General features: G+C 38.2%; 4 protein-coding genes across 4 annotated transcripts in view; all 4 read left to right on the top strand.

Moving 5' to 3' along the window:
* Positions 1–18,249, top strand: part of LOC149102648 (uncharacterized) — a 63,534-nt gene that overhangs the window by 42,476 nt on the left and 2,809 nt on the right. The gene's annotated exons all lie outside the window — the stretch shown is intronic.
* LOC149102651 (sister chromatid cohesion protein PDS5 homolog A-B-like) lies at positions 6,018–8,248 on the top strand. The gene is made up of 4 exons (XM_089273248.1): positions 6,018–6,765; positions 7,450–7,527; positions 7,837–7,973; positions 8,176–8,248. Exons 1-4 carry the CDS (start codon positions 6,754–6,756, stop codon positions 8,246–8,248), a joined length of 300 nt encoding a protein of 99 aa, XP_089129374.1. The 5' UTR covers positions 6,018–6,753.
* Positions 8,253–15,375, top strand: LOC149102650 (sister chromatid cohesion protein PDS5 homolog B-like). Its single transcript, XM_089274001.1, has 9 exons — positions 8,253–8,277; positions 10,048–10,182; positions 10,560–10,629; positions 11,199–11,310; positions 11,845–11,971; positions 12,789–12,836; positions 13,024–13,095; positions 14,039–14,098; positions 14,390–15,375. The coding sequence occupies exons 1-9, from the start codon at positions 8,272–8,274 to the stop codon at positions 14,498–14,500; spliced, it is 741 nt and encodes a 246-aa protein (XP_089130127.1). The 5' UTR covers positions 8,253–8,271; the 3' UTR covers positions 14,501–15,375.
* LOC149102649 (uncharacterized) lies at positions 15,253–17,994 on the top strand. Its single transcript, XM_089274002.1, has 4 exons — positions 15,253–15,375; positions 16,085–16,327; positions 16,966–17,088; positions 17,875–17,994. The coding sequence occupies exons 1-4, from the start codon at positions 15,305–15,307 to the stop codon at positions 17,945–17,947; spliced, it is 510 nt and encodes a 169-aa protein (XP_089130128.1). The 5' UTR covers positions 15,253–15,304; the 3' UTR covers positions 17,948–17,994.

Here is an 18,249-nt window from a genome sequence, read left to right as displayed (position 1 = left end):
CACTTTAGAGAAAACCAGCTTTGAAAATTGCCAAAATTCTTCTTACCCACGATAGCTACGAAGTGATGATATTTGGAAGCGCTCCAAAGTAAGTTATTTTTAGCCAAATTCGTTTATGTTGGAGATATGAGCTGTTTATAGGCTGGGAAGTATGTACAGTTCGTATAAATGAATAAGGCTAATGCGAAAAACGTAAAATCATTCATGGAAGTTTACCCAAACTTCCCTTCTCACGTGACCAAAATAGCACCAAAAACTAGGGGGGGTGGTCTAAATTCTATGAAATTTATTTTATCTTACTAAAAATACCACCGGTCGTTATCTTATCTGATAGGGAAAAAATGCTGAGAGTTTGGAGGGAATCGGCCGACCTCGATCCGTGGACCCTGCCTGGTCCCTAGTGACAATGACACTTAAACCTGTTTAAAACACTATTGAAACAAAATTTGAAATATATTTTGAAAAGCTTTTAAAAATTTAGTTAAAATTCCAAAACTTGAAATCCTTTGCTAAAATAAAAAATATAATTGAAATAGTCTGTAACTACTTTAAAAATCTCTCGAGGAACACAGGATTCGAAATAAAAACAGGACACAAATCATTTTAAAAACAGGTTTTAATATGCAAGACTATTTTTAAACTAGTTTAAATGACAATTTTAAAAGTATTTTGTACAAAATAGGTTTAAAATAGGTGCAAAATTATATTTTTAACATATTTTTCAACTGATTTTAAAGGTGTTAAAACCTGTTTAAAACACTATTGAAATTCACTGTCTCAAAATATATTTCAATAGTACTTTAAACAGTTTAAAAATTAAAGTGGATCATATATGAAAAAATATGTCAAATACAATATAAATATATGAAAATAGCTTTAAAACAGTCTAGAAATGGCATACAGTAATATAGTATAAAACAGCACAAAATAGTATAAAAACAGTATGAAAATACAGTAAAAATAGTATAAAAATAGTATTAAAATAGCATCAACTAATGTGAAGATAGTTCAAAAATAGTGTTAAAACAGCATAACAATAGTGCCAAAAAAATCCTTAACTTACATGTAACTTTGCTCTAGATGTGAACAACACATGACATGCCAGAAGTTAGTGTAGGGCAAACTCAAGCTTGATGGGGGTGCTTGGCTCTACTTCTTTCTTTACTTGTATAATAAATGTAGCTCTACGCTTACTGTATCTGTTTATGAAAAGCTGTAATAACAGTTGAGCCTGCAATAATATTTTGTTTTGTCTATAAAAGGCTAAAAGTTACTAAAGTTTTAAAAACCAAAACATTTTTGAGTGTACGGTCATCATCAGTGGTACATATTTTCTTTGTTAAGAAGAATTGCAAACAATGTAAAGGAGTCAAAGGAACATGCATGTATCAATACCAATTGAGAACTTGAGGCTAAGGGTCCATTACTTAGTATAAAACATCTTCTATATAACTCATTTTAAGGCTAAATACAGGTTATTTACTTGTACCGGTATGCTACGTCTGCAGGGCTGTCATTAAGGGCTGTAAGCTAGTTTCATAGTACCAGTAAACTCATTTTGTTATAGTCTATCACTGAATATAGACAGCAACTAGTAAATGATGTAGTTGATAAGGCATGATCTTTCACGTGCACACTGTGAGTGGGACACTTTGCCAAAATTATGTAAATTATGTGATCTTGAAGCATATACATGATGACTGACCACAATCAATAATTTGCTAATTACTGCAAGCAAGTTACATATACCTTGAAATTTTCATTTTAATATTGAGTAGATGTGATTTTTTGTGATTTGATTGTGAAATCTTAATTCTGGTCTACTTTGTGAGTGATGGCATGTTTTGCCATTAGGAATGGCCCCAATCAATAATAAGTAATGTCAACCAATTATTTGGATCAATGTTCCTTGAGTTATTAGTTGTTGCTTTCAGAGATTTGATTGCTTCTGGTAAATTTTTAAAGTGATGACACTTTTGATAGAACTTATATATTGTGCATGTACATGCGGCCTAGCACACGCTCTCAACCTGAACCTCACTTCTGAACAAACATGGCATCTGTGGTCATGTCCTTTGAGAGAAGACTGGGATTTATTCTAACGCCTATCGAAAAACTCCTCTGAGCAGTCCTGGAATTGTTCAGTCTTTGCCTGCCATTTTGGTTGTAAATAGTGCTTGATACTTCGAGAAAAGAGAAAGACAAATACATGTAGGGAGGCATTAGAGAGTGTTTTTTTGCGAAAAGGTTTGTTTGTCCACAGATTCATGTTTTTGGCTTGGCTAAATTTTTGATTAATTTTGATATCGAGAGAATCTTAAAAGCTTACACACTAAAAGTGTAAGTTTTTTGTTTTCTTAATTTTGCATTTGTTTAGGTAATGTCTATGCCAAATATTTTGTTATAATATGTGAGTTTATCTATTTAATTCCAATAGAGTAATGTTTATAATACAGATTCCTAAACACTATTCACACTGCACTCTAAGTTTTATATTTGATGTTGGAAGAGACTCTTACATTTACATGTAGGTCGTAGTTTTGAGGCACCCAAATTTAAATTCCTTATGCGTGACCACTTGGCACAGAGCCAGTGCCAGAATGACAGCCACCGCTGAGAGCTATGAAATAGCCAGTTCCTAAGCCAGAACCTGAGCATGTGCCTGTGTCCATTTGGTCACCAAACAGACTGTGATGTCTGCTTACCTGTGATCTCTTCTATACCAAAACTGGAATTTATGGTACTGGTATCATGTCACTAAATGATGCAAATCCTATGCTTGGCAATTATTTCTTTAAAGCACTTTTGCAGGAAGCTTTTAGAAAATTCAAACTGTCAGCTAATGTTAAAAAGTTCTCAGAGGTTACAACCGATAACACTTTTGCATGAGTAATCACAGCATAATAAACAAAAGTTAAGACCAAGTGCCTGGCAAACAAGGCCAAACAATGGTTTAATGAAACAAGAGGGTCTGGATCTGATTTACAGTACAAATTTACAGGCAAAGATTCACACTGTTTTTGTCATAACTTCATGAAATTAACCAAGTGAAGTGGCTTAGTCATGAAATTGATTCCAAGAAAGAACATCAAATTTACATAATACATGTACATGTACATGTAGATATAATACACTGCTTGCAAAACTAAATCAAAAACTTCAGACGACATCCCACATTTAAATTCTATCCTCCAGCCATAAAAGGCCCCTCTTTCAGGGACTGAGGCACTGGTGGATCATTTTCAGCCAGATCTTTATTTCCCCTTTCAGAAGTAGTGCAGCTGATTTCTGGGACTGTCTTGCTCCAAAGAGCTTTGTCCCTCACAAGGTTTTTCGAAAAGAGAATTTAGGCTGCTGCTGGCTTTCATCTCCGTTTCAAATGCAAAATGGTCATACATGTAATCATGCAGTGGATGAAGGGCTTGAATCGCTTTCAAAATTACTTCTCCCACCGCCCTTTTGAAACATTGCATGGTTATTTTTCTTGTATTCCTACTGTACAGTTCAGGTTGATAACAGTAGGCGAAAAAGTTCCACTCGAGAGCGTGCGCTAGCCCAGCATGGTACATATAGTATAGAACTTACCTGCTGTTTTCTAGATACAATGTAAACTAAACTCACTACAGTTGAGAAGCATTGAGTTTAAAGGTTTTGTATGTAAAGCTTGAGTGAAAAGAAACTATAAGCAGTTTTCAAAAAGGGGATGCAAATTATGTTGATTGCATTATAAATTTCCATTGGGCTAGATTTGTAAATAGTGCAAAAATAGTGTATTTAAAATCTGTTTTTAAGATAGACATTATTGTCATTATTTAAAACTACTATTTAAATAGTATACTCGCCTGATTAAAACTTAAAATATGTTTAAAACAGACTGTTTTGGTTGTATTTTAAAGCTTATAATATGAATTGCTATCTCAAATAGGTTTTAAACTTCCTATTTAAAACATATTTTATGTTCTTGACATGTCAACTACATTTTAAATATCCTATTTAAAGACTATTTTAACACTGAAAATTTGTAAAATACTTTTTAAACCTACAGCCATTGCCAACATAACTTTCAAAACAGGGTTTAACTAGATTTTTTAAACTGTTTAAACGAAATTTTTGTGGCCATAGTATTAAAATAGATTTTAAATCCCCTATTTAAACCCTGTTTTGAGCTCAAACTACGTTAAAACAGAGTGAAAATCATTCTAATGCCATGAAGTAGGTTTTAACTATACTTGAAATACATTACAAACAAGAAGCATAATTTTGAATTTTGTACAAAATAGCACAAAAATACCCTATAGTGACTTCAAAATACTGTTTAAATCGTCAAAATACATTCAAAACAGTTTAAAATCAGTTTAAAAATACAGCTGTTTTGGTAAGGGATATAGTTTAAGATCCCGAAACCAAAAGTTCGCGTGTGCCGCATAGCTAAATGCGCGAGAAAAGACAAGGGAAAAGTAAATTGACATGGTTAAAAATATTCACCCAAGCGCTGTTCAAATCGTTAGACTTCCACAAGTGAAATACACGTAGGAGATTTTGAAGAGGGCTAAAACTAGCATCTTTAAAAAGCGAGGTAAGCAAAGTTTGGGATCCCAAAATCTAAAACGCGAGTGTGCCGCCTCGGTTAACGTGCGAGAACGCGCGGAAGAAAAGAAAATTGACATGGGAAAGAATATCTAACCCAAGCACTGTCCAAATCTATAGACTTCCACAAGTGAAATACACTTGTGTACATTTGGGGGAGGGCCAAAACTAGCATTTTTAAAGAGCCCCGTAAGCATAGGCTGGGATCCCCACACAAAAAACGCGAGTATGCCGCATCGCTAAACGCGCGAAAACACGCGAGTGGAAAAAGATATAAATGGGCGAGAATCTTTAACCCAAGCATTGTCCAAAGCGACAGACTTCCACAAGTGAAATACACGTGTGTAGATATGCGGGAGGGCTAAAAGTAGCATCTTTAAAAAGTTAAGTAAGCATTGGTTAAGATACCCGCACCTAACACGCGAGTGTGGCGCATCTCTAAACGCGCGAGAACTTACGAGAGAAAAGAAAGTTGATATGGGCTAGAATCTCTTACCCAAGCACTGTCCAAATCGATAGACTTCCACAAGATAAATACACGTGTGCAGATTTGGGCTTTGGCTAAAAGTAGCATCTTTAAAAAGTTAGGTAAGCATTGGTTGGGATCTCCGCACCTAAAACGCGAGTGTGGCGCATCTCTAAACGCGCGAGAACTTACAAGAGAAAAGAAAGTTGATATGGGCGAGAATTTCTCACCCCGGCCTGAAACTAAAATCTCTTAAATTTTTTTATTAGTTTTGTGAAAATTGTAAAATGTACTTATTTGCTTACCATTTGAAAGAAGCTGAGGTGAGCTTGCTTTGACTAGAGATGACATTGAAAAAGTAAACAAATCGTTGGCAAAGTGAGTTTAGTAAATGTTATTTAAGCACCTACTATGAACAGCTGAATTGCTGCTCATGCCACTGGTTATAACTGCCGTCTGTTGAAAAAGTTGTGTAGATGAGGTACCTGGCCCTTAATGAAACCCGTGGTGGTGCAGTGGTGAGAGCACTCACCTCCCACCAATGTGTCCCGGGTTCGATTCCCGGACTCGGCGTCATATGTGGGTTCAGTCTGTTGTTGGTTCGCTTCCTTGCTCCGAGAGGTTTTTCTCCGGGTACTCCGGTTTTCCCCTCTTCTCAAAAACCGACATTTCCAAATTCCAATTCGATCCAGATTATTGTCAAATACTTTATCATGAGCCTCTGGCTCAGGTGATTGCGCAAACACTCCCTGTGTTTGGCATTAAATTTGCATTTACATTTTTTTTTAAACCCATGTTTTTTTCGTTTTCTTTTTCATCTACCAGTTACTATCACCCAGTCCTGTCCAAATTAGCAGTCTAAGGAACTTCATGTCAAGCCAAGCACTCACTGAGATCCATGGCAAAGATTTCCACTGCTTCCTCTTAGCCTTTTGATCGTGTCTTTGCAGTAAGTATTGTAAAATGTAATCCTACCCTTGAAGTTCTTGCAGGGGGATTCAGGGCTCGAAAAAAGTGTCATTAATTTTGGTCATCTGGGACAATTAACTTTTCATTCCCACTTGCTTAATGGGCGAGTGATCAGGCAAGTCATTTACCAACTACATCATTAAAAGAGCAAACTAATAAGACTTGACCAAGCCAAGCAAAATTTGAGAGCTACATGTCCCAAGGGTAAGATGGAATTCACAGTTTTTTTTTTAGCCCTGGGATTATTAGGAGTAAGTTCAAGTGTAAGTTTTTTTTTTTTTTTTTTTTTGCATTTGCTCTGGGTGTTTTTTGTCTTCAGATTGACTGGTTTGTGTTTGATCTCAAAAACCACAAAATTAATTCTTATTTGATCTTGATGCTCAAACATTGTGTAAAAGGTTTATCAGATCTCTGCTGTCTTTCTTGGGTGAACGACATTTATAAAATAATTTGTGTGCATTACAATAAGTTAGGCCTAACATTGCATGTTGTAAAGTAAAATGGCTATATAGCATAACAATGAGATGTCCATAAGTTGAGGCTGACTTTCTGTTAGTGATCATAAAGTACTTCACAGTTTATTTCAGAACCTTGTAAGTTCCTTGAGCTATGATTGTCCTCTTCTGCTAACAACACTAACAGCTCTTGGTGAGATTGCACCTTTGGCACCAACCCTGTTTGAGACTCAGGGACCTGCCATTGTGCGAGATTTTGTAGTCAAAGAACTACTGATGAAGGACAGGGTAAGTCAGCACATCAACATTGATGTCTTGATATTCAAGTAGTTGCAGTGAAGAACAGGCTTGCCACAGGTCAGGAAATGGTCAGGAAACAAAATTCTTCAAGGTCAGGGAAAGGTCAATGAATTTTGCTTTGAGTCAGGGCAAATTGACATTTTGAATTAAAGTCAGGGAAAATTGAAATTACATCACCATTAATTTAAATACCATTGAAGGTCGCAAGAAACATTTCAAGTCATTGTGATTTCCGTAAAGAAGGCAAATTTGTTGAAAACGTATCAGTCTCCTAAATATATGGGTGGAAAGGATAGCTGTAAGGGGAGGCTGGAGGCCGCTACTAATCTAATCTATTTTAGAGTTTTTTGTAGTTATTTGGTCAGTCAAATGCTATTTTTATTATTCTTTTTTTATTTTAAAACTAATGCCTGTGGCAATCATGAAGAATAAATACTTCATCACTGGCAACTTTGATTTCCATCACCAAACAATCCTTAAGGGCTTTGAAAAAACTTTTGAAGATTTCTTTGTCCGCTTGTAAGTCTACTGCACCAACTTAGGAAACCAGGTGTATATATTTCCCTTAGATGAAAATTTTATTTATTATTATAACTTCTCTGCTTGATAATAGAGTAATACTGAAATGAGAAGCTAGGTAACCTGTTGTCGACCTGTTTTTGTCTGGGATAGGGAGAGGCGGTCAATTCTGCTGAAAGTGAAAGTGCGTGGTGTGAAGACAGAGATGTTACCCAAGAAACACAGGCAAAGGTGAGCATGGAAGATATTATTCTAGGGCTATCATTAAGTTTTGAGTCACCCATTGCCTTGGTCTTCACACCCGTAACAAACTTGTTACTCTATGCGTTCTCGAATTGTATCAACAACTGGCAAGTTCACCTGTAACATCAAGGTGTTACGGGTTATGGCCCTTAATGACGGCCCTGGGTACTCCATATGACATAGCTATGGCAGTTTTAAGACTAAGGAGACCACGTCTCATAGTTAAAAATGTAAGACTTTGTAATGCCAAAGCTACTTTACTGTTATAATGCTGTTTCCTTTCACACTATTTATTAGATCAAAGGTATACATCTACTAGTGAAGTGGTTGAGGGGCCGGGAAGTCAACCACAAGCCTTCAGCTCAGCCAGTGCTCAGATTGTTAGACAGTGTGCTTGCTCATAAAGGGGATCTGCAACAGCAGGGATGTGTAAGGTAAATGCTTGCTTGTAATTTGCGCTAGTTGTCATGGAATGTGTGAAAAATGACAGGAGAAAATGTACAGTTCTTGGATTGCTTATAGCCTTCAAACAAAGTCAAGCAATCTTTGTCTTGTTCTACGGTCATACCCTTGCTATTACAGTGTAACGAAGTGAAGAGGACTAATTGTAGTAACTCAATTTTCTTCCCATTCAAGTTCGGCTGATTGTTCAAGACTTCGTCTAGCTGCAGCTTGTGGAATCATTAAGATTGCTCAAGAACCTCATTGAACTTTCAGCGACTCTCGCTGGTTATGCAGGTAAGGTGATGCAAGAGTATGATATTTTGAACTGTGTATAAGAAGACCCTTAGTGATATCTCTCGTAATTGTGACAAGATAAGGTAAATGCTGTTTTGCTTTAGAGAAAGAGCTGAAGAATTTTTTATCCCATTCAAGGCATGCTTGTGCGAGCAGCTATACCAGATGCGAAGTTTTCGACCTGTAGTTTGGTTTGTTTGTGACGCATGATGTTATCTGATGCATCTCTGAAATAAGACTTGAATGTTCAATTGAATGCATTTGATGTGTCTTAGAAAGCAAACGGTGTTTTGAAAAGATTGCAGTCAACCAAGTGCCGACTTATGATAATAAACAGTGACATGTACACTGAAGTCTCTCCCTTGAATTGACCAATTTGGATATTTTGAAATTCAGTTTGTAAATATAATAGACCTCAGCACGAGGTTCTGGGGAATAACTACAGAGTTTGTGGGATTTATTCCCCAGAGCCTCGTGCTCAGGTCTACGTTTTTGCTGAATTTTAATATATCAAAATTGGTCTATCGAGTGGTTAAGTTGAAGACAGCTGGTCTGACTGGAAGAATCCCAAAGAGAACAGATTCATGTAATTACCTAGTGTCTTAGACACTTTTAACCTCTATAACTGATTTAGCACAAGTGCTTACGGAGCCAAACAGTCAAAAATAAACACATATTTCAAATTTAACATTACAAGGTTCAAAATCCCAACTGACAGGAAGTAGACCACTTGACTATGTACAAAAACAAACTGAGGAGTGAACTTACAGGTTTGTCCACCATCAAAAAGCATCAATCAGTGGTCAGAATTGCCTGACCTGGTTGAGACCTGTGACCTCCAAATTGTTGTTTCTGTTCTCTGGTGCACATTGTGAGCTTTTGGTTCTAAGTTGGTAATTTTATAAAGGTGGATTAGACAAAGGAATAACTTCAGTTTCTTTGGGTTACATTTCTGTGTGCTGTGTATGCTCCTGAACAAGGCATAAGGAAGGCGCCAATGTGTGTACAGAAAATTTTGCAAGTAGTCTGTCATTAGACCCTCAGGATGTAGCTGAACAAACTCCTTAGTTCTGGGAAAACTCTGACGAGCGGAGAGATACTTGTGCTGTGCGGCCTTGCTTCACTCTGCTTGGCGACTCCCTGTTTGTCCCATAACCATTAGTGAGTGTAGCCAACAGTCTACTCATACTGTTATATTGTATACCACAGGAAAAAACTAATCTACTACCAGGTTATTCTCTAATCTTCCAGCAGACTATTGACTAGTCTACTAGCAGACTGGAGAGTAATTTGTCAAGTTGATGCACAATAGACATCTTGCTAACATCTTTGATGGTTTTCTGCAAAACATTACATTAGTCATTGACTCACACTAAAATAGCTCCTCTTCAAAACAACGGAATGTCAATAGAACACTATTACTCTTCGATACGAGTTTAAGGATATCTGGAATAACCAAGGTTGCTGTTCTTCCCATCCCCACCATGCTCTCTCGCCGTAATTTTCCCACAGCCAGAATGCGGAAAACTCTCCACTCCTGTGAGGACACTTGCTGAGTATAGTATGGTAAATGCTATCAGCGTTACCCTTTGGCTTTGGCCTGCAGACAGTCTAAACCGGGGATTTTGTGACACGTCCGGTTGCAACGCAGGCTAAACTTACCTTGACCTTGATTATTCTGGTCATCAAAAGAGAAAGAGGACATGCAATGGTCGTGGATAAACTGAGAGGCCTTTTTTTCAGACAGTTTTCATGTTGTTGTATTTTTAGGATTCTTGTTACGAAGTTCGGGACAAGTTTACAAAAAAGCTTCACAAAGCTGAAGATTTACTGAAACTTCCCTTGGAATATCTGGGGATATTTGCACTGGCAGCACCAGAACCTGTCAAGGAAAGAAAGAACCAGGTAAAGCACAAGCTTCACATGCAAATTCTCATTACAGATTTTCATACATGTTCTGTAATGAATCTTGGGAAAATCTGGGTTTTCATCAAGACTTTTCAGAGGATCAAACACTTATTTTCTGTCGAAAATTGTTTTACAAAGTGGAGAGAAGTTAGCAATTAGCTGCTACTGGGAATTGAGAATTTGCTGCAAGTGACACTGTGTATGCCTTTAATACTGAAGAATGATCCAAAACAAATATCTCATAATGGAGTAAAGCATTTTCATAGCCGACAGGTGATAGGAATATAGAACTATCTTCAAAATACCGTAGGGTCATTACTATGCTGTGGTGTTTGGACTGAACTCGACTTTGTTGCAAACAACGTGCTCTGCAGGTTAGACAAATGATTACAAAGAATGTCAAGACAAGGCGAGATTACTTAAAGCAACACTCAGCAGCTCAAGGTGAGTTAAACAGACGTAGGCAGGCTGAGGTTGCCTAATTTACGAAGAAAGAGTTTACGCTCAAAGCCCAATGTTATAAATCTAAACTGACAACTGAGTTAACATGACTAAGTTCCATGTTTGCTGCTAGACGAACACCAAACAGCCTACTTCTGATGCCACTTTCCACTGACTTAGCTCTGAGCAGCTAAATTCAAGTTTAATGCATGGGTTACTGACCAAGAATAAGGTCAAGATGGCGGGATGTTGCCCAAATTGTATTGATTTTCTGCGCATTTACGGAATGCGAAAATGGTGACGTTCATACCTAAGACGGAACAGGAGAAACGGCATGGTCAATAAAGGATTTATTCCATGGCGTAAAGAGCACCATATCCTTGCGGGACACATCAAAATATCCCACGTGAACTAGGTAGCCCTCACAGGAGAAAAAAATGGCTTCAGTTATCTTGCCCTAAAAAAAATATGGAACTTGTTCTGGAATATAGTGAAGTACAACTACTAAAACACATCTTTCTCCTGCTCAAGGCTTTACAAGTTAGTTATGTTCTTTCTTTGTTTTCTTTCAGCTTGTTCACACTCTATTTTGCCAGAGTACGCTCTGCCCTGTGTTATCCACATGCTGGCTCATCATCCAGACTTCAAACAAGATGATCATGAGACTCTAGTACAGTTCAGAGAGTGAGAAATATTTTCCATCATTGTTGCGTTCATTCATGTGATGTTTATACACTTTGTAATGCTTGAACGCAAGCACAAGTGAAATAGAGCCAGGGGTCTTGTATCTCCCCCAGTCATAAGCCCCTAGTCCCCCCATGATTTAAGCCAGGTCTGAACTAAAGCTCTCCCCACTCCCCGTCCCGGATAAAGGCAACCCTGCTCCAACACACTCAAACAAGATTAAAACCAAATGCTGTGTAAACTCTTTATAGTGTAAAAAAGTTGTGTGAATGTTGGTTTACAGGGGTTTCATTAAGGGCTGGGCATGGGGCAAATTAACCGGCTGTGAAAGCGATTTTCCCCACCTGGTTTGACATGCTAGAGGAAAGTTTTTCTTATAAAGAAGTTCAGTTCAAACAGTTTCGCCCACCTGTCAAAACCTGCCACCCTCCTGTTGAAATCCCTGGGTTTAGTTAGATCATCTCAATCAGTGTTTTCTAGCTTGTTTCAGTTGTTTCAGTTGAATCAATTATCTGTTATCCTCCCATGCTTTAGTTACCTTTGGTTCTTCATGGAGCCGATTTTAGCCAAAGCAGATAATTACAGCTTCCTCAAAAAACCGGTAGAAAACGTTAAAGAAACTAAAGATGTCCAGGCACCAGATGACGAAGAAGTGAACAAGGTAAAGTGCAAAGATACGATTAGTCAGAGTTATCAGTTCTGATTTACATAAAGTTGTCTACAGCTTTGCTAGTAGATGTTAACTAATGTAAGGCCCGTCCACACTAATCCGTCACGAAAACGGAGCTTTTGGAAAACGCTCTTCAAACCGTTGGAATTTGAAACGCCGGCTTTGCGCTTTAGTATGCACGGAAAACATTTTGAAAATGGAACTTTTCGAACATGATGACGTCACGATAATCACGTGATTTCCCTGCCCGAGTTTTCCTCAAACACAAATCCAAAATGACCGGTGATTGTTGCGTTTTCAGATTTCTTCTTGATGCGTTTTCAGAGCGAAAACGGCGTAGTGTGGACAGGGCCTAAGATTTTGCTCCGTTAAAGAGCCATGACATCGTAAAATAACTTATGTATCATGACACAAGCATTATCGTTCCCAGAGTTTTCGTTTCTCTTGACTAGCAGTCGGGAAGCGGGTGTAAAGATTCAATTAGATGTCTGAAAATATCGATCTTCTCGGCTGAATTGCGCATGCCAGGCTGACAAAACGGGGCTCAATCAAGTCCCTGATGTTTTACTTCCGACCACTTTTATTGTTTTAAATACTGATCAAAGTCGATGATCCTGTGAGGGAACTCTCGAGAGTCGCTTGCTCCGTCAAGCTTGCGCAGTTTAAGTAGCAAGGACTCGAGGTACGAGGAAATACCTTCAGAGGCACAAGGATGGTGTTGCTTTTATGAAGTTATATTGGTAGTTTTGTTGTTGTTGTTATTATTGATCTGTTTAATCTCTGTTACTGTCGTTGTATTTTCAAACAGAATCTTTTCACCGTTTGTGATCTGGCTCTGGGACTCCTCACAAACAAGGTACTGATTATTTCACTTTGTACTGGCAAGTCAGTGTCCTTATACCATTTAATTGACTGTCACGCAGTACTCTGTTCAATGTTGTGGTCCGTTGCGTGAGAAGCTATGTCAAAACTTTGTTCCATGCCTGTTGCTGTGGTAATATATTGTGACATTTTCACTGATCTTGACATCTCTACTCCTGTAGGTCCATAACTTTGTTTTAAAAGAATTTCCAGGCAACCCTGTTTTACCTAAAAGGTTCTTTGTTCCTTCAGAGGTGAGAATTTTTGGAACTTTGGTGTTCTTTTCTGTTGCTGTAACAACTTTGTTATAACATCCAATTTTTTGCAGCAACATAATTGAACATTTTAGAAGGGCATCATTTCACGACACTTGATATTGCGATTTTGTAACGTTTGTTGTCGCCAAAAGATCATCTAGTAAGATATGCGTGCATGAAAAGTCCTTTGCAGTGGTATTTATTTGACAAAAAGGAACAAACTCTTTGAGTGGAATGTTAGTGCTTACAGTGCTACGCGCCTTAACGTTGCCACCTATGAAAGTTTTTGATTAATTTTTGACAAGTCTTTGACATCTTTTTGACAACTTCTGATGGCTTCCATTTCAAATGGCCAATCAAACTGCGACAACTCTCCGCTGGTTTCAAACGTTCGCAGGTTGTGACTTCTGAAATTCTCACGAGTGTGAAGATGAATTAAACACTTAAACATCTCCGCCCTCGACAGTTCCCCTGTTTTGATTGGTGGGTTCAAACAGAAGCCAGCAAAAAGGTTTCAGAAAGTTGTAAAAAGATGTCAAAATTGAATCAAAAACTATCTCATGTATCAACTGTACGGTGAGTAGCACTGTAACCAATCCACTTCAAACGATCAACATTCCATTTCTCCTCACAGCATCCAAACCATATCAAGCGGACAGGTGAGGAGAATAACGAAACTGATCATCAACTGGCCTGGAGATATTGTTTCGAAGTACGAAGCAATTGCCAGCAAAAAAAAAAAAAAAAGAACATTAATCGAACTTAGACAAAAACAGTTGCGTTGTAAATTATTGAAAATCGCTTTCATTTCACTTATTAATTTTTTTTACTTTCATGAAATTGCTTTGATGCTTTCTCTCACCTCTAAGAGTGCACAGACTCTGAGAAGCTCTTCTTATGTCCTTCAAGTGTTAAAGTATCGTCTAATTGTAATTTCTAGGTAGGTAGTCCTAACACCAAGAGTTATCTGCCAAAGGGATTTCAATTTACCTCTTCAAAGGTAAGACCTGTGAAAACTTATAACTGTTTGTTTGTTTGTTTTTTCTCATAATTAACTTTTGGGAGAAGGGAAGCGTGGGGCAAGTTTACCGGCCGCGTCTATGCTGTAGAACTCTGTGGGAACGCTGTGAGACTAAGAACTCAAGAAAATGTGCTCGATTTACCACTTTTCAGTCCCTCCCACCTGAACCTAATAGGGCCAGTCTGTCTGGCCCTTCCCACTGCCCTATAGTTGTTTTTCTTTAGTTTCCACTCTGCTGTGCCTTGTATTTTATTGTGATTTGTATTTTAGGGACCAAGGAAAGGAGGAGCGGCAGAATCGAAGTCAACACCTTCAAAGACATCGTCAAGAACTTCTGCAAAGAGTGATAAGAAAACTCAAGGAAAGGCACAAAGCAAGTAAGGGAAACTAGGAAACTGGTGTTATTGTGGCGTTTAACTGCTACGAGCTGTTTCATTCTTTCAGGACACCGGTAAACAATGTTTGTTGAACTATCTCTCTTGCCAAGAGTAGACTTACAGTATAAGAGGAAGTTGATTTCTTCCTTGTGTACAAACTGATATTTGTTTTTGATTAGATTAAATATCTGCTGTAATATGGGCTAATCATTACACCAAAATAGCCAAAACTGCCTTTTGATTAGCCCACATGCAAGACAAGCTACTCTCTCAGAGCACTTGATGACCTCTCTACCCAGGATTATATATGATTGCTTTTGAATTGTTTGAGCAATCTGGCAAATAGCCTCCTACCGTACGCAGATGCTGTTTGGGATCGTCACGTAATCGTCCTCCCCAATCTTCGTGTGGAGGGAACGCGTGACGAGCCCTAAGAGCATCTGCTTGGGAGGCTACGTAGGGGGGTTACCTGGCAAAATACTTGGAGTAAGATGCAGTGGGCTGACATCCCATCCTGCAAAGGGGAGGGGTGTATTAACATTGCTGATGTTTTATGTTCCAAAAACTGGAAATAAGCTGGGGCGATAACCTATTAATTGTTAAGCCATAGAGCTTTTAACATCTTTAGTTACTACTACGAGTCTACATACGGAAATGTAAGTTGCTTGTGTTTAAGTTACGTGTGCGTAGCAAGGTCTTGCTATGTTTCTTAGAAAAACTAGATTTGTTGCTATCGTTGTTCTTTTTTGGAAGCTCAAAAACTGCTAAGAATGCTTTCAAGGACAAAGTAAAAGAAATCCAAGCAGAAATGGACGAATCGTCCTCCGAGACTGCAGAAAGTGGGTTTGCTAGTCCGGCTGATGAGCAGCCATCTCCAAGGTGAGAAGAACGAGCATGCACTTATTGTACAGTCAGGTTAGGTTACCGCAACTGTAGTAGACAACTTTGTCACTCTGTACAGACTAGCTCAAAACAACAGCTCGCCTAGCATGAATAAAGAGAAAAGAGGGCAGGCTATTACAATTCAGGAGAACGTGGATACGCGTGTTCACAACTGTCGAACCTTCACTAACAGCGACCACTCTTTTGGTCACGGCGGACGGTCCATACATTCACTCTTATTTTAATCTACCACGGCCACCTCTCCACAACGGCAAGAGCCACTAGAAGTCGTCCCAACTGCTGAAATAGCCTCTCGAAAGCGGCCAGGTAATCAACGACTGACGAGTGGTGTATACAAAACCCCATGTTTTGTTGTTAAGGGTCACGAAACATGATCCATACCGCGCGTCGTTGGTCTTTGTGTCCGTTTGGTTTTTTATTATTGATATATTTTCATTGCGTTACGTATTGATATGCCCCAGTAAGCATTTTTTAACGGTAATAGTGTTGCAGTCCCGAAAAAACAACCGTGTTATATTACATCCCTACCTCGTGATAACGACCACGACTCTATAACGGCCACCTCCTTCTGTCCTCAAGTTGGTCGTTGAGGGGTAGTTTGACTGTACACATTAACGTTTCACACACGTAACTAATGTTACTAACTTAGTTCATTCAGAGGGTTACTTTTACCGCTTTTCTTTAGAAAAAGAGGGAGACCCCCTAAATCGTCTGAAAAATCCGCTTCAAAGAAATCAAGAAAGGAATCACCTGAAAAAGATACTAAGTGTGAGGACAAGAAGTCAGGCAAGGAACTGAACTCAGCAAAGAAACGTAAAGATAAAGAACCTCAAGCAAAGAAGGCACCATCACCTTCGAAAAGTCTTGAGAAGCGCTCACCCTTTGTGTCAGCGGAGAAGTTGTCTTCGGTTACCAAGTCCTCGCCAAGGTGAGTGTATTTTGAAAGTGTGGTGCCGCATTGTCGACCTAGCGATTTTTTACAGGACGGAGGGTGGTTGATGAACAAAAGTATTGTATGGTTTTGGTGTTTTTGGATGAATACTCTTAGTCGTTTTGTGCTAGGGTAACTGGGATAAGTTCGAGCGATATGAACCCCTTTGGGTCTCATTCCAGCTTCATTGTGTTTCTGCTTTACTAGTTATGCGACTGTCATTTACCTTGGCATTGAGCTCTTAGAGAACAAGGCAATTTCTTCCGATTTTGAAACCGCCCGTACTTAAGGTGTTTCGTATTTCATGCCTTCTTGGTGTGTTCAGAGATTTTGATGTTTTATTATTATAACTTGTTTTGTGTTCACTTCGTAATATTCAATACAGTATTTTAATGTTTACCAAAAAAATGTTTCACATTCAAACTCACTTCAAAATACAAGTCCGACCAGTTTTTAAGCGCTAAATTTCTCGAAATAACCGTACTTTAAAAATAAGCCCCTCAAACATCAGACAACGATAAACTCAATGCTTATCAAAGGACTTACGAGGTAAGGCACAGCACAGAACCACACGCTTTACGTTTTCTTTGCTACGTCCATCAGATATGTCATGCTTATTCTTCTCTAACAAACAGTCCCCGAAAAGCGCGGGCAATAAGAAGACTGGGTTCCGAATTAGACAATCTGCCAGAAGATGAGCCCACGCCGGACAGCGGTACCTCCAGTTTGGAGTCGCCCAAGAAACCTCTCAGTGCAAGGTAATCATAAACAGACACTCTGATTGGTAGAGATGTTATTGAGCAGCATGACGTCACCCTGACGTCATCATAAATACTCTTTTTCTTTCGCCATCATAGCTTAACAAGAAATAACACACATGTAAGTAAGTAAGTAACGCATGGTAAATAGTGTAAATAGTCGACTAAAAATATTGTATTGTATTGTGTTGTATCGTAAGTAGAGTAAGTATTGTGCCGTTTTGTTGTAAGTAGCTTAAGTACAATGTAAGTAATTATGTGTTTTTGCAATTAAATAAATAAAGAAATAAATAAATAAAAAAGAAATAACACACAAACTGTGATGATAAACATGACAATAAAACAAAAATAAAACTGTGTCGTTTAACTTGACTTTTCGTATATTTCGACATACATATTCAGAAGTGACCGTTTGGAATAGTTTTTTAAATTTTAAATTTAAGATAAGTAACTAATTCACAATAACAATGATAAAGCTTTTCGCGCCTAACATTATTATTTAGGGTATCAGCTTTCTGACTGGTGGATTTTAAGCAATTCAGGATTTTTTCGGGAACCAAAGTTTGTTTTTCAAATTAGTTCGTTCACACTTTGTTTCTTACATCGTTCAAACTTCCCGCTCCAAGTTTAATTTCGCCTTCTTTTTAAGTCCCGTGTGTGATCATGGAAGATGCAGTGGCCAATGATTTTGAGATGTAATGTCAAAGAAATAACTTTCTTTCATGATTTCTTCAGTTATTTGACTCAATGATTTGATAACTATTTGCTTTCCTCTCCCATATCCAGACAAATTTCAAACCAGAGTCCCAAAACCAAATCAGGAGGCCAAGTCAATGGAATAGTATGTATTGCTAGTTGATATCTGAGTATTTATTGTTAGTAAGTCACATAACCTTCCTCGTTACCTGTTTCATCTGTGTTTCTCTTTCCTTAATCTTACAGTTAAAATATTCTTTACTGATACAATATTTATCAATACATTCGTTGTCGAAAATGCTAGACCTAAATTACCACTATCGGAGCTGTCATTAAGGGCCATAACCCGTAACACCTGGTACGGCTCAGTATGCTTGATTTTCCCTTAATGTTACGGATGAAATTGCCTGTTGTTGAAAGAATTCATCCACAAAGAAACAAGTTTGCTACGGGCGTGGAGAACAA

Source organism: Orbicella faveolata, unplaced genomic scaffold (assembly GCF_042242905.1).
Source record: "Orbicella faveolata isolate gen_17 unplaced genomic scaffold, um_ofav_v1 contig_35, whole genome shotgun sequence".
In the NCBI taxonomy this organism is placed as follows: Eukaryota; Metazoa; Cnidaria; class Anthozoa; order Scleractinia; family Merulinidae; genus Orbicella; species Orbicella faveolata.
This window is presented reverse-complemented; position numbering and strand designations above follow the sequence as displayed.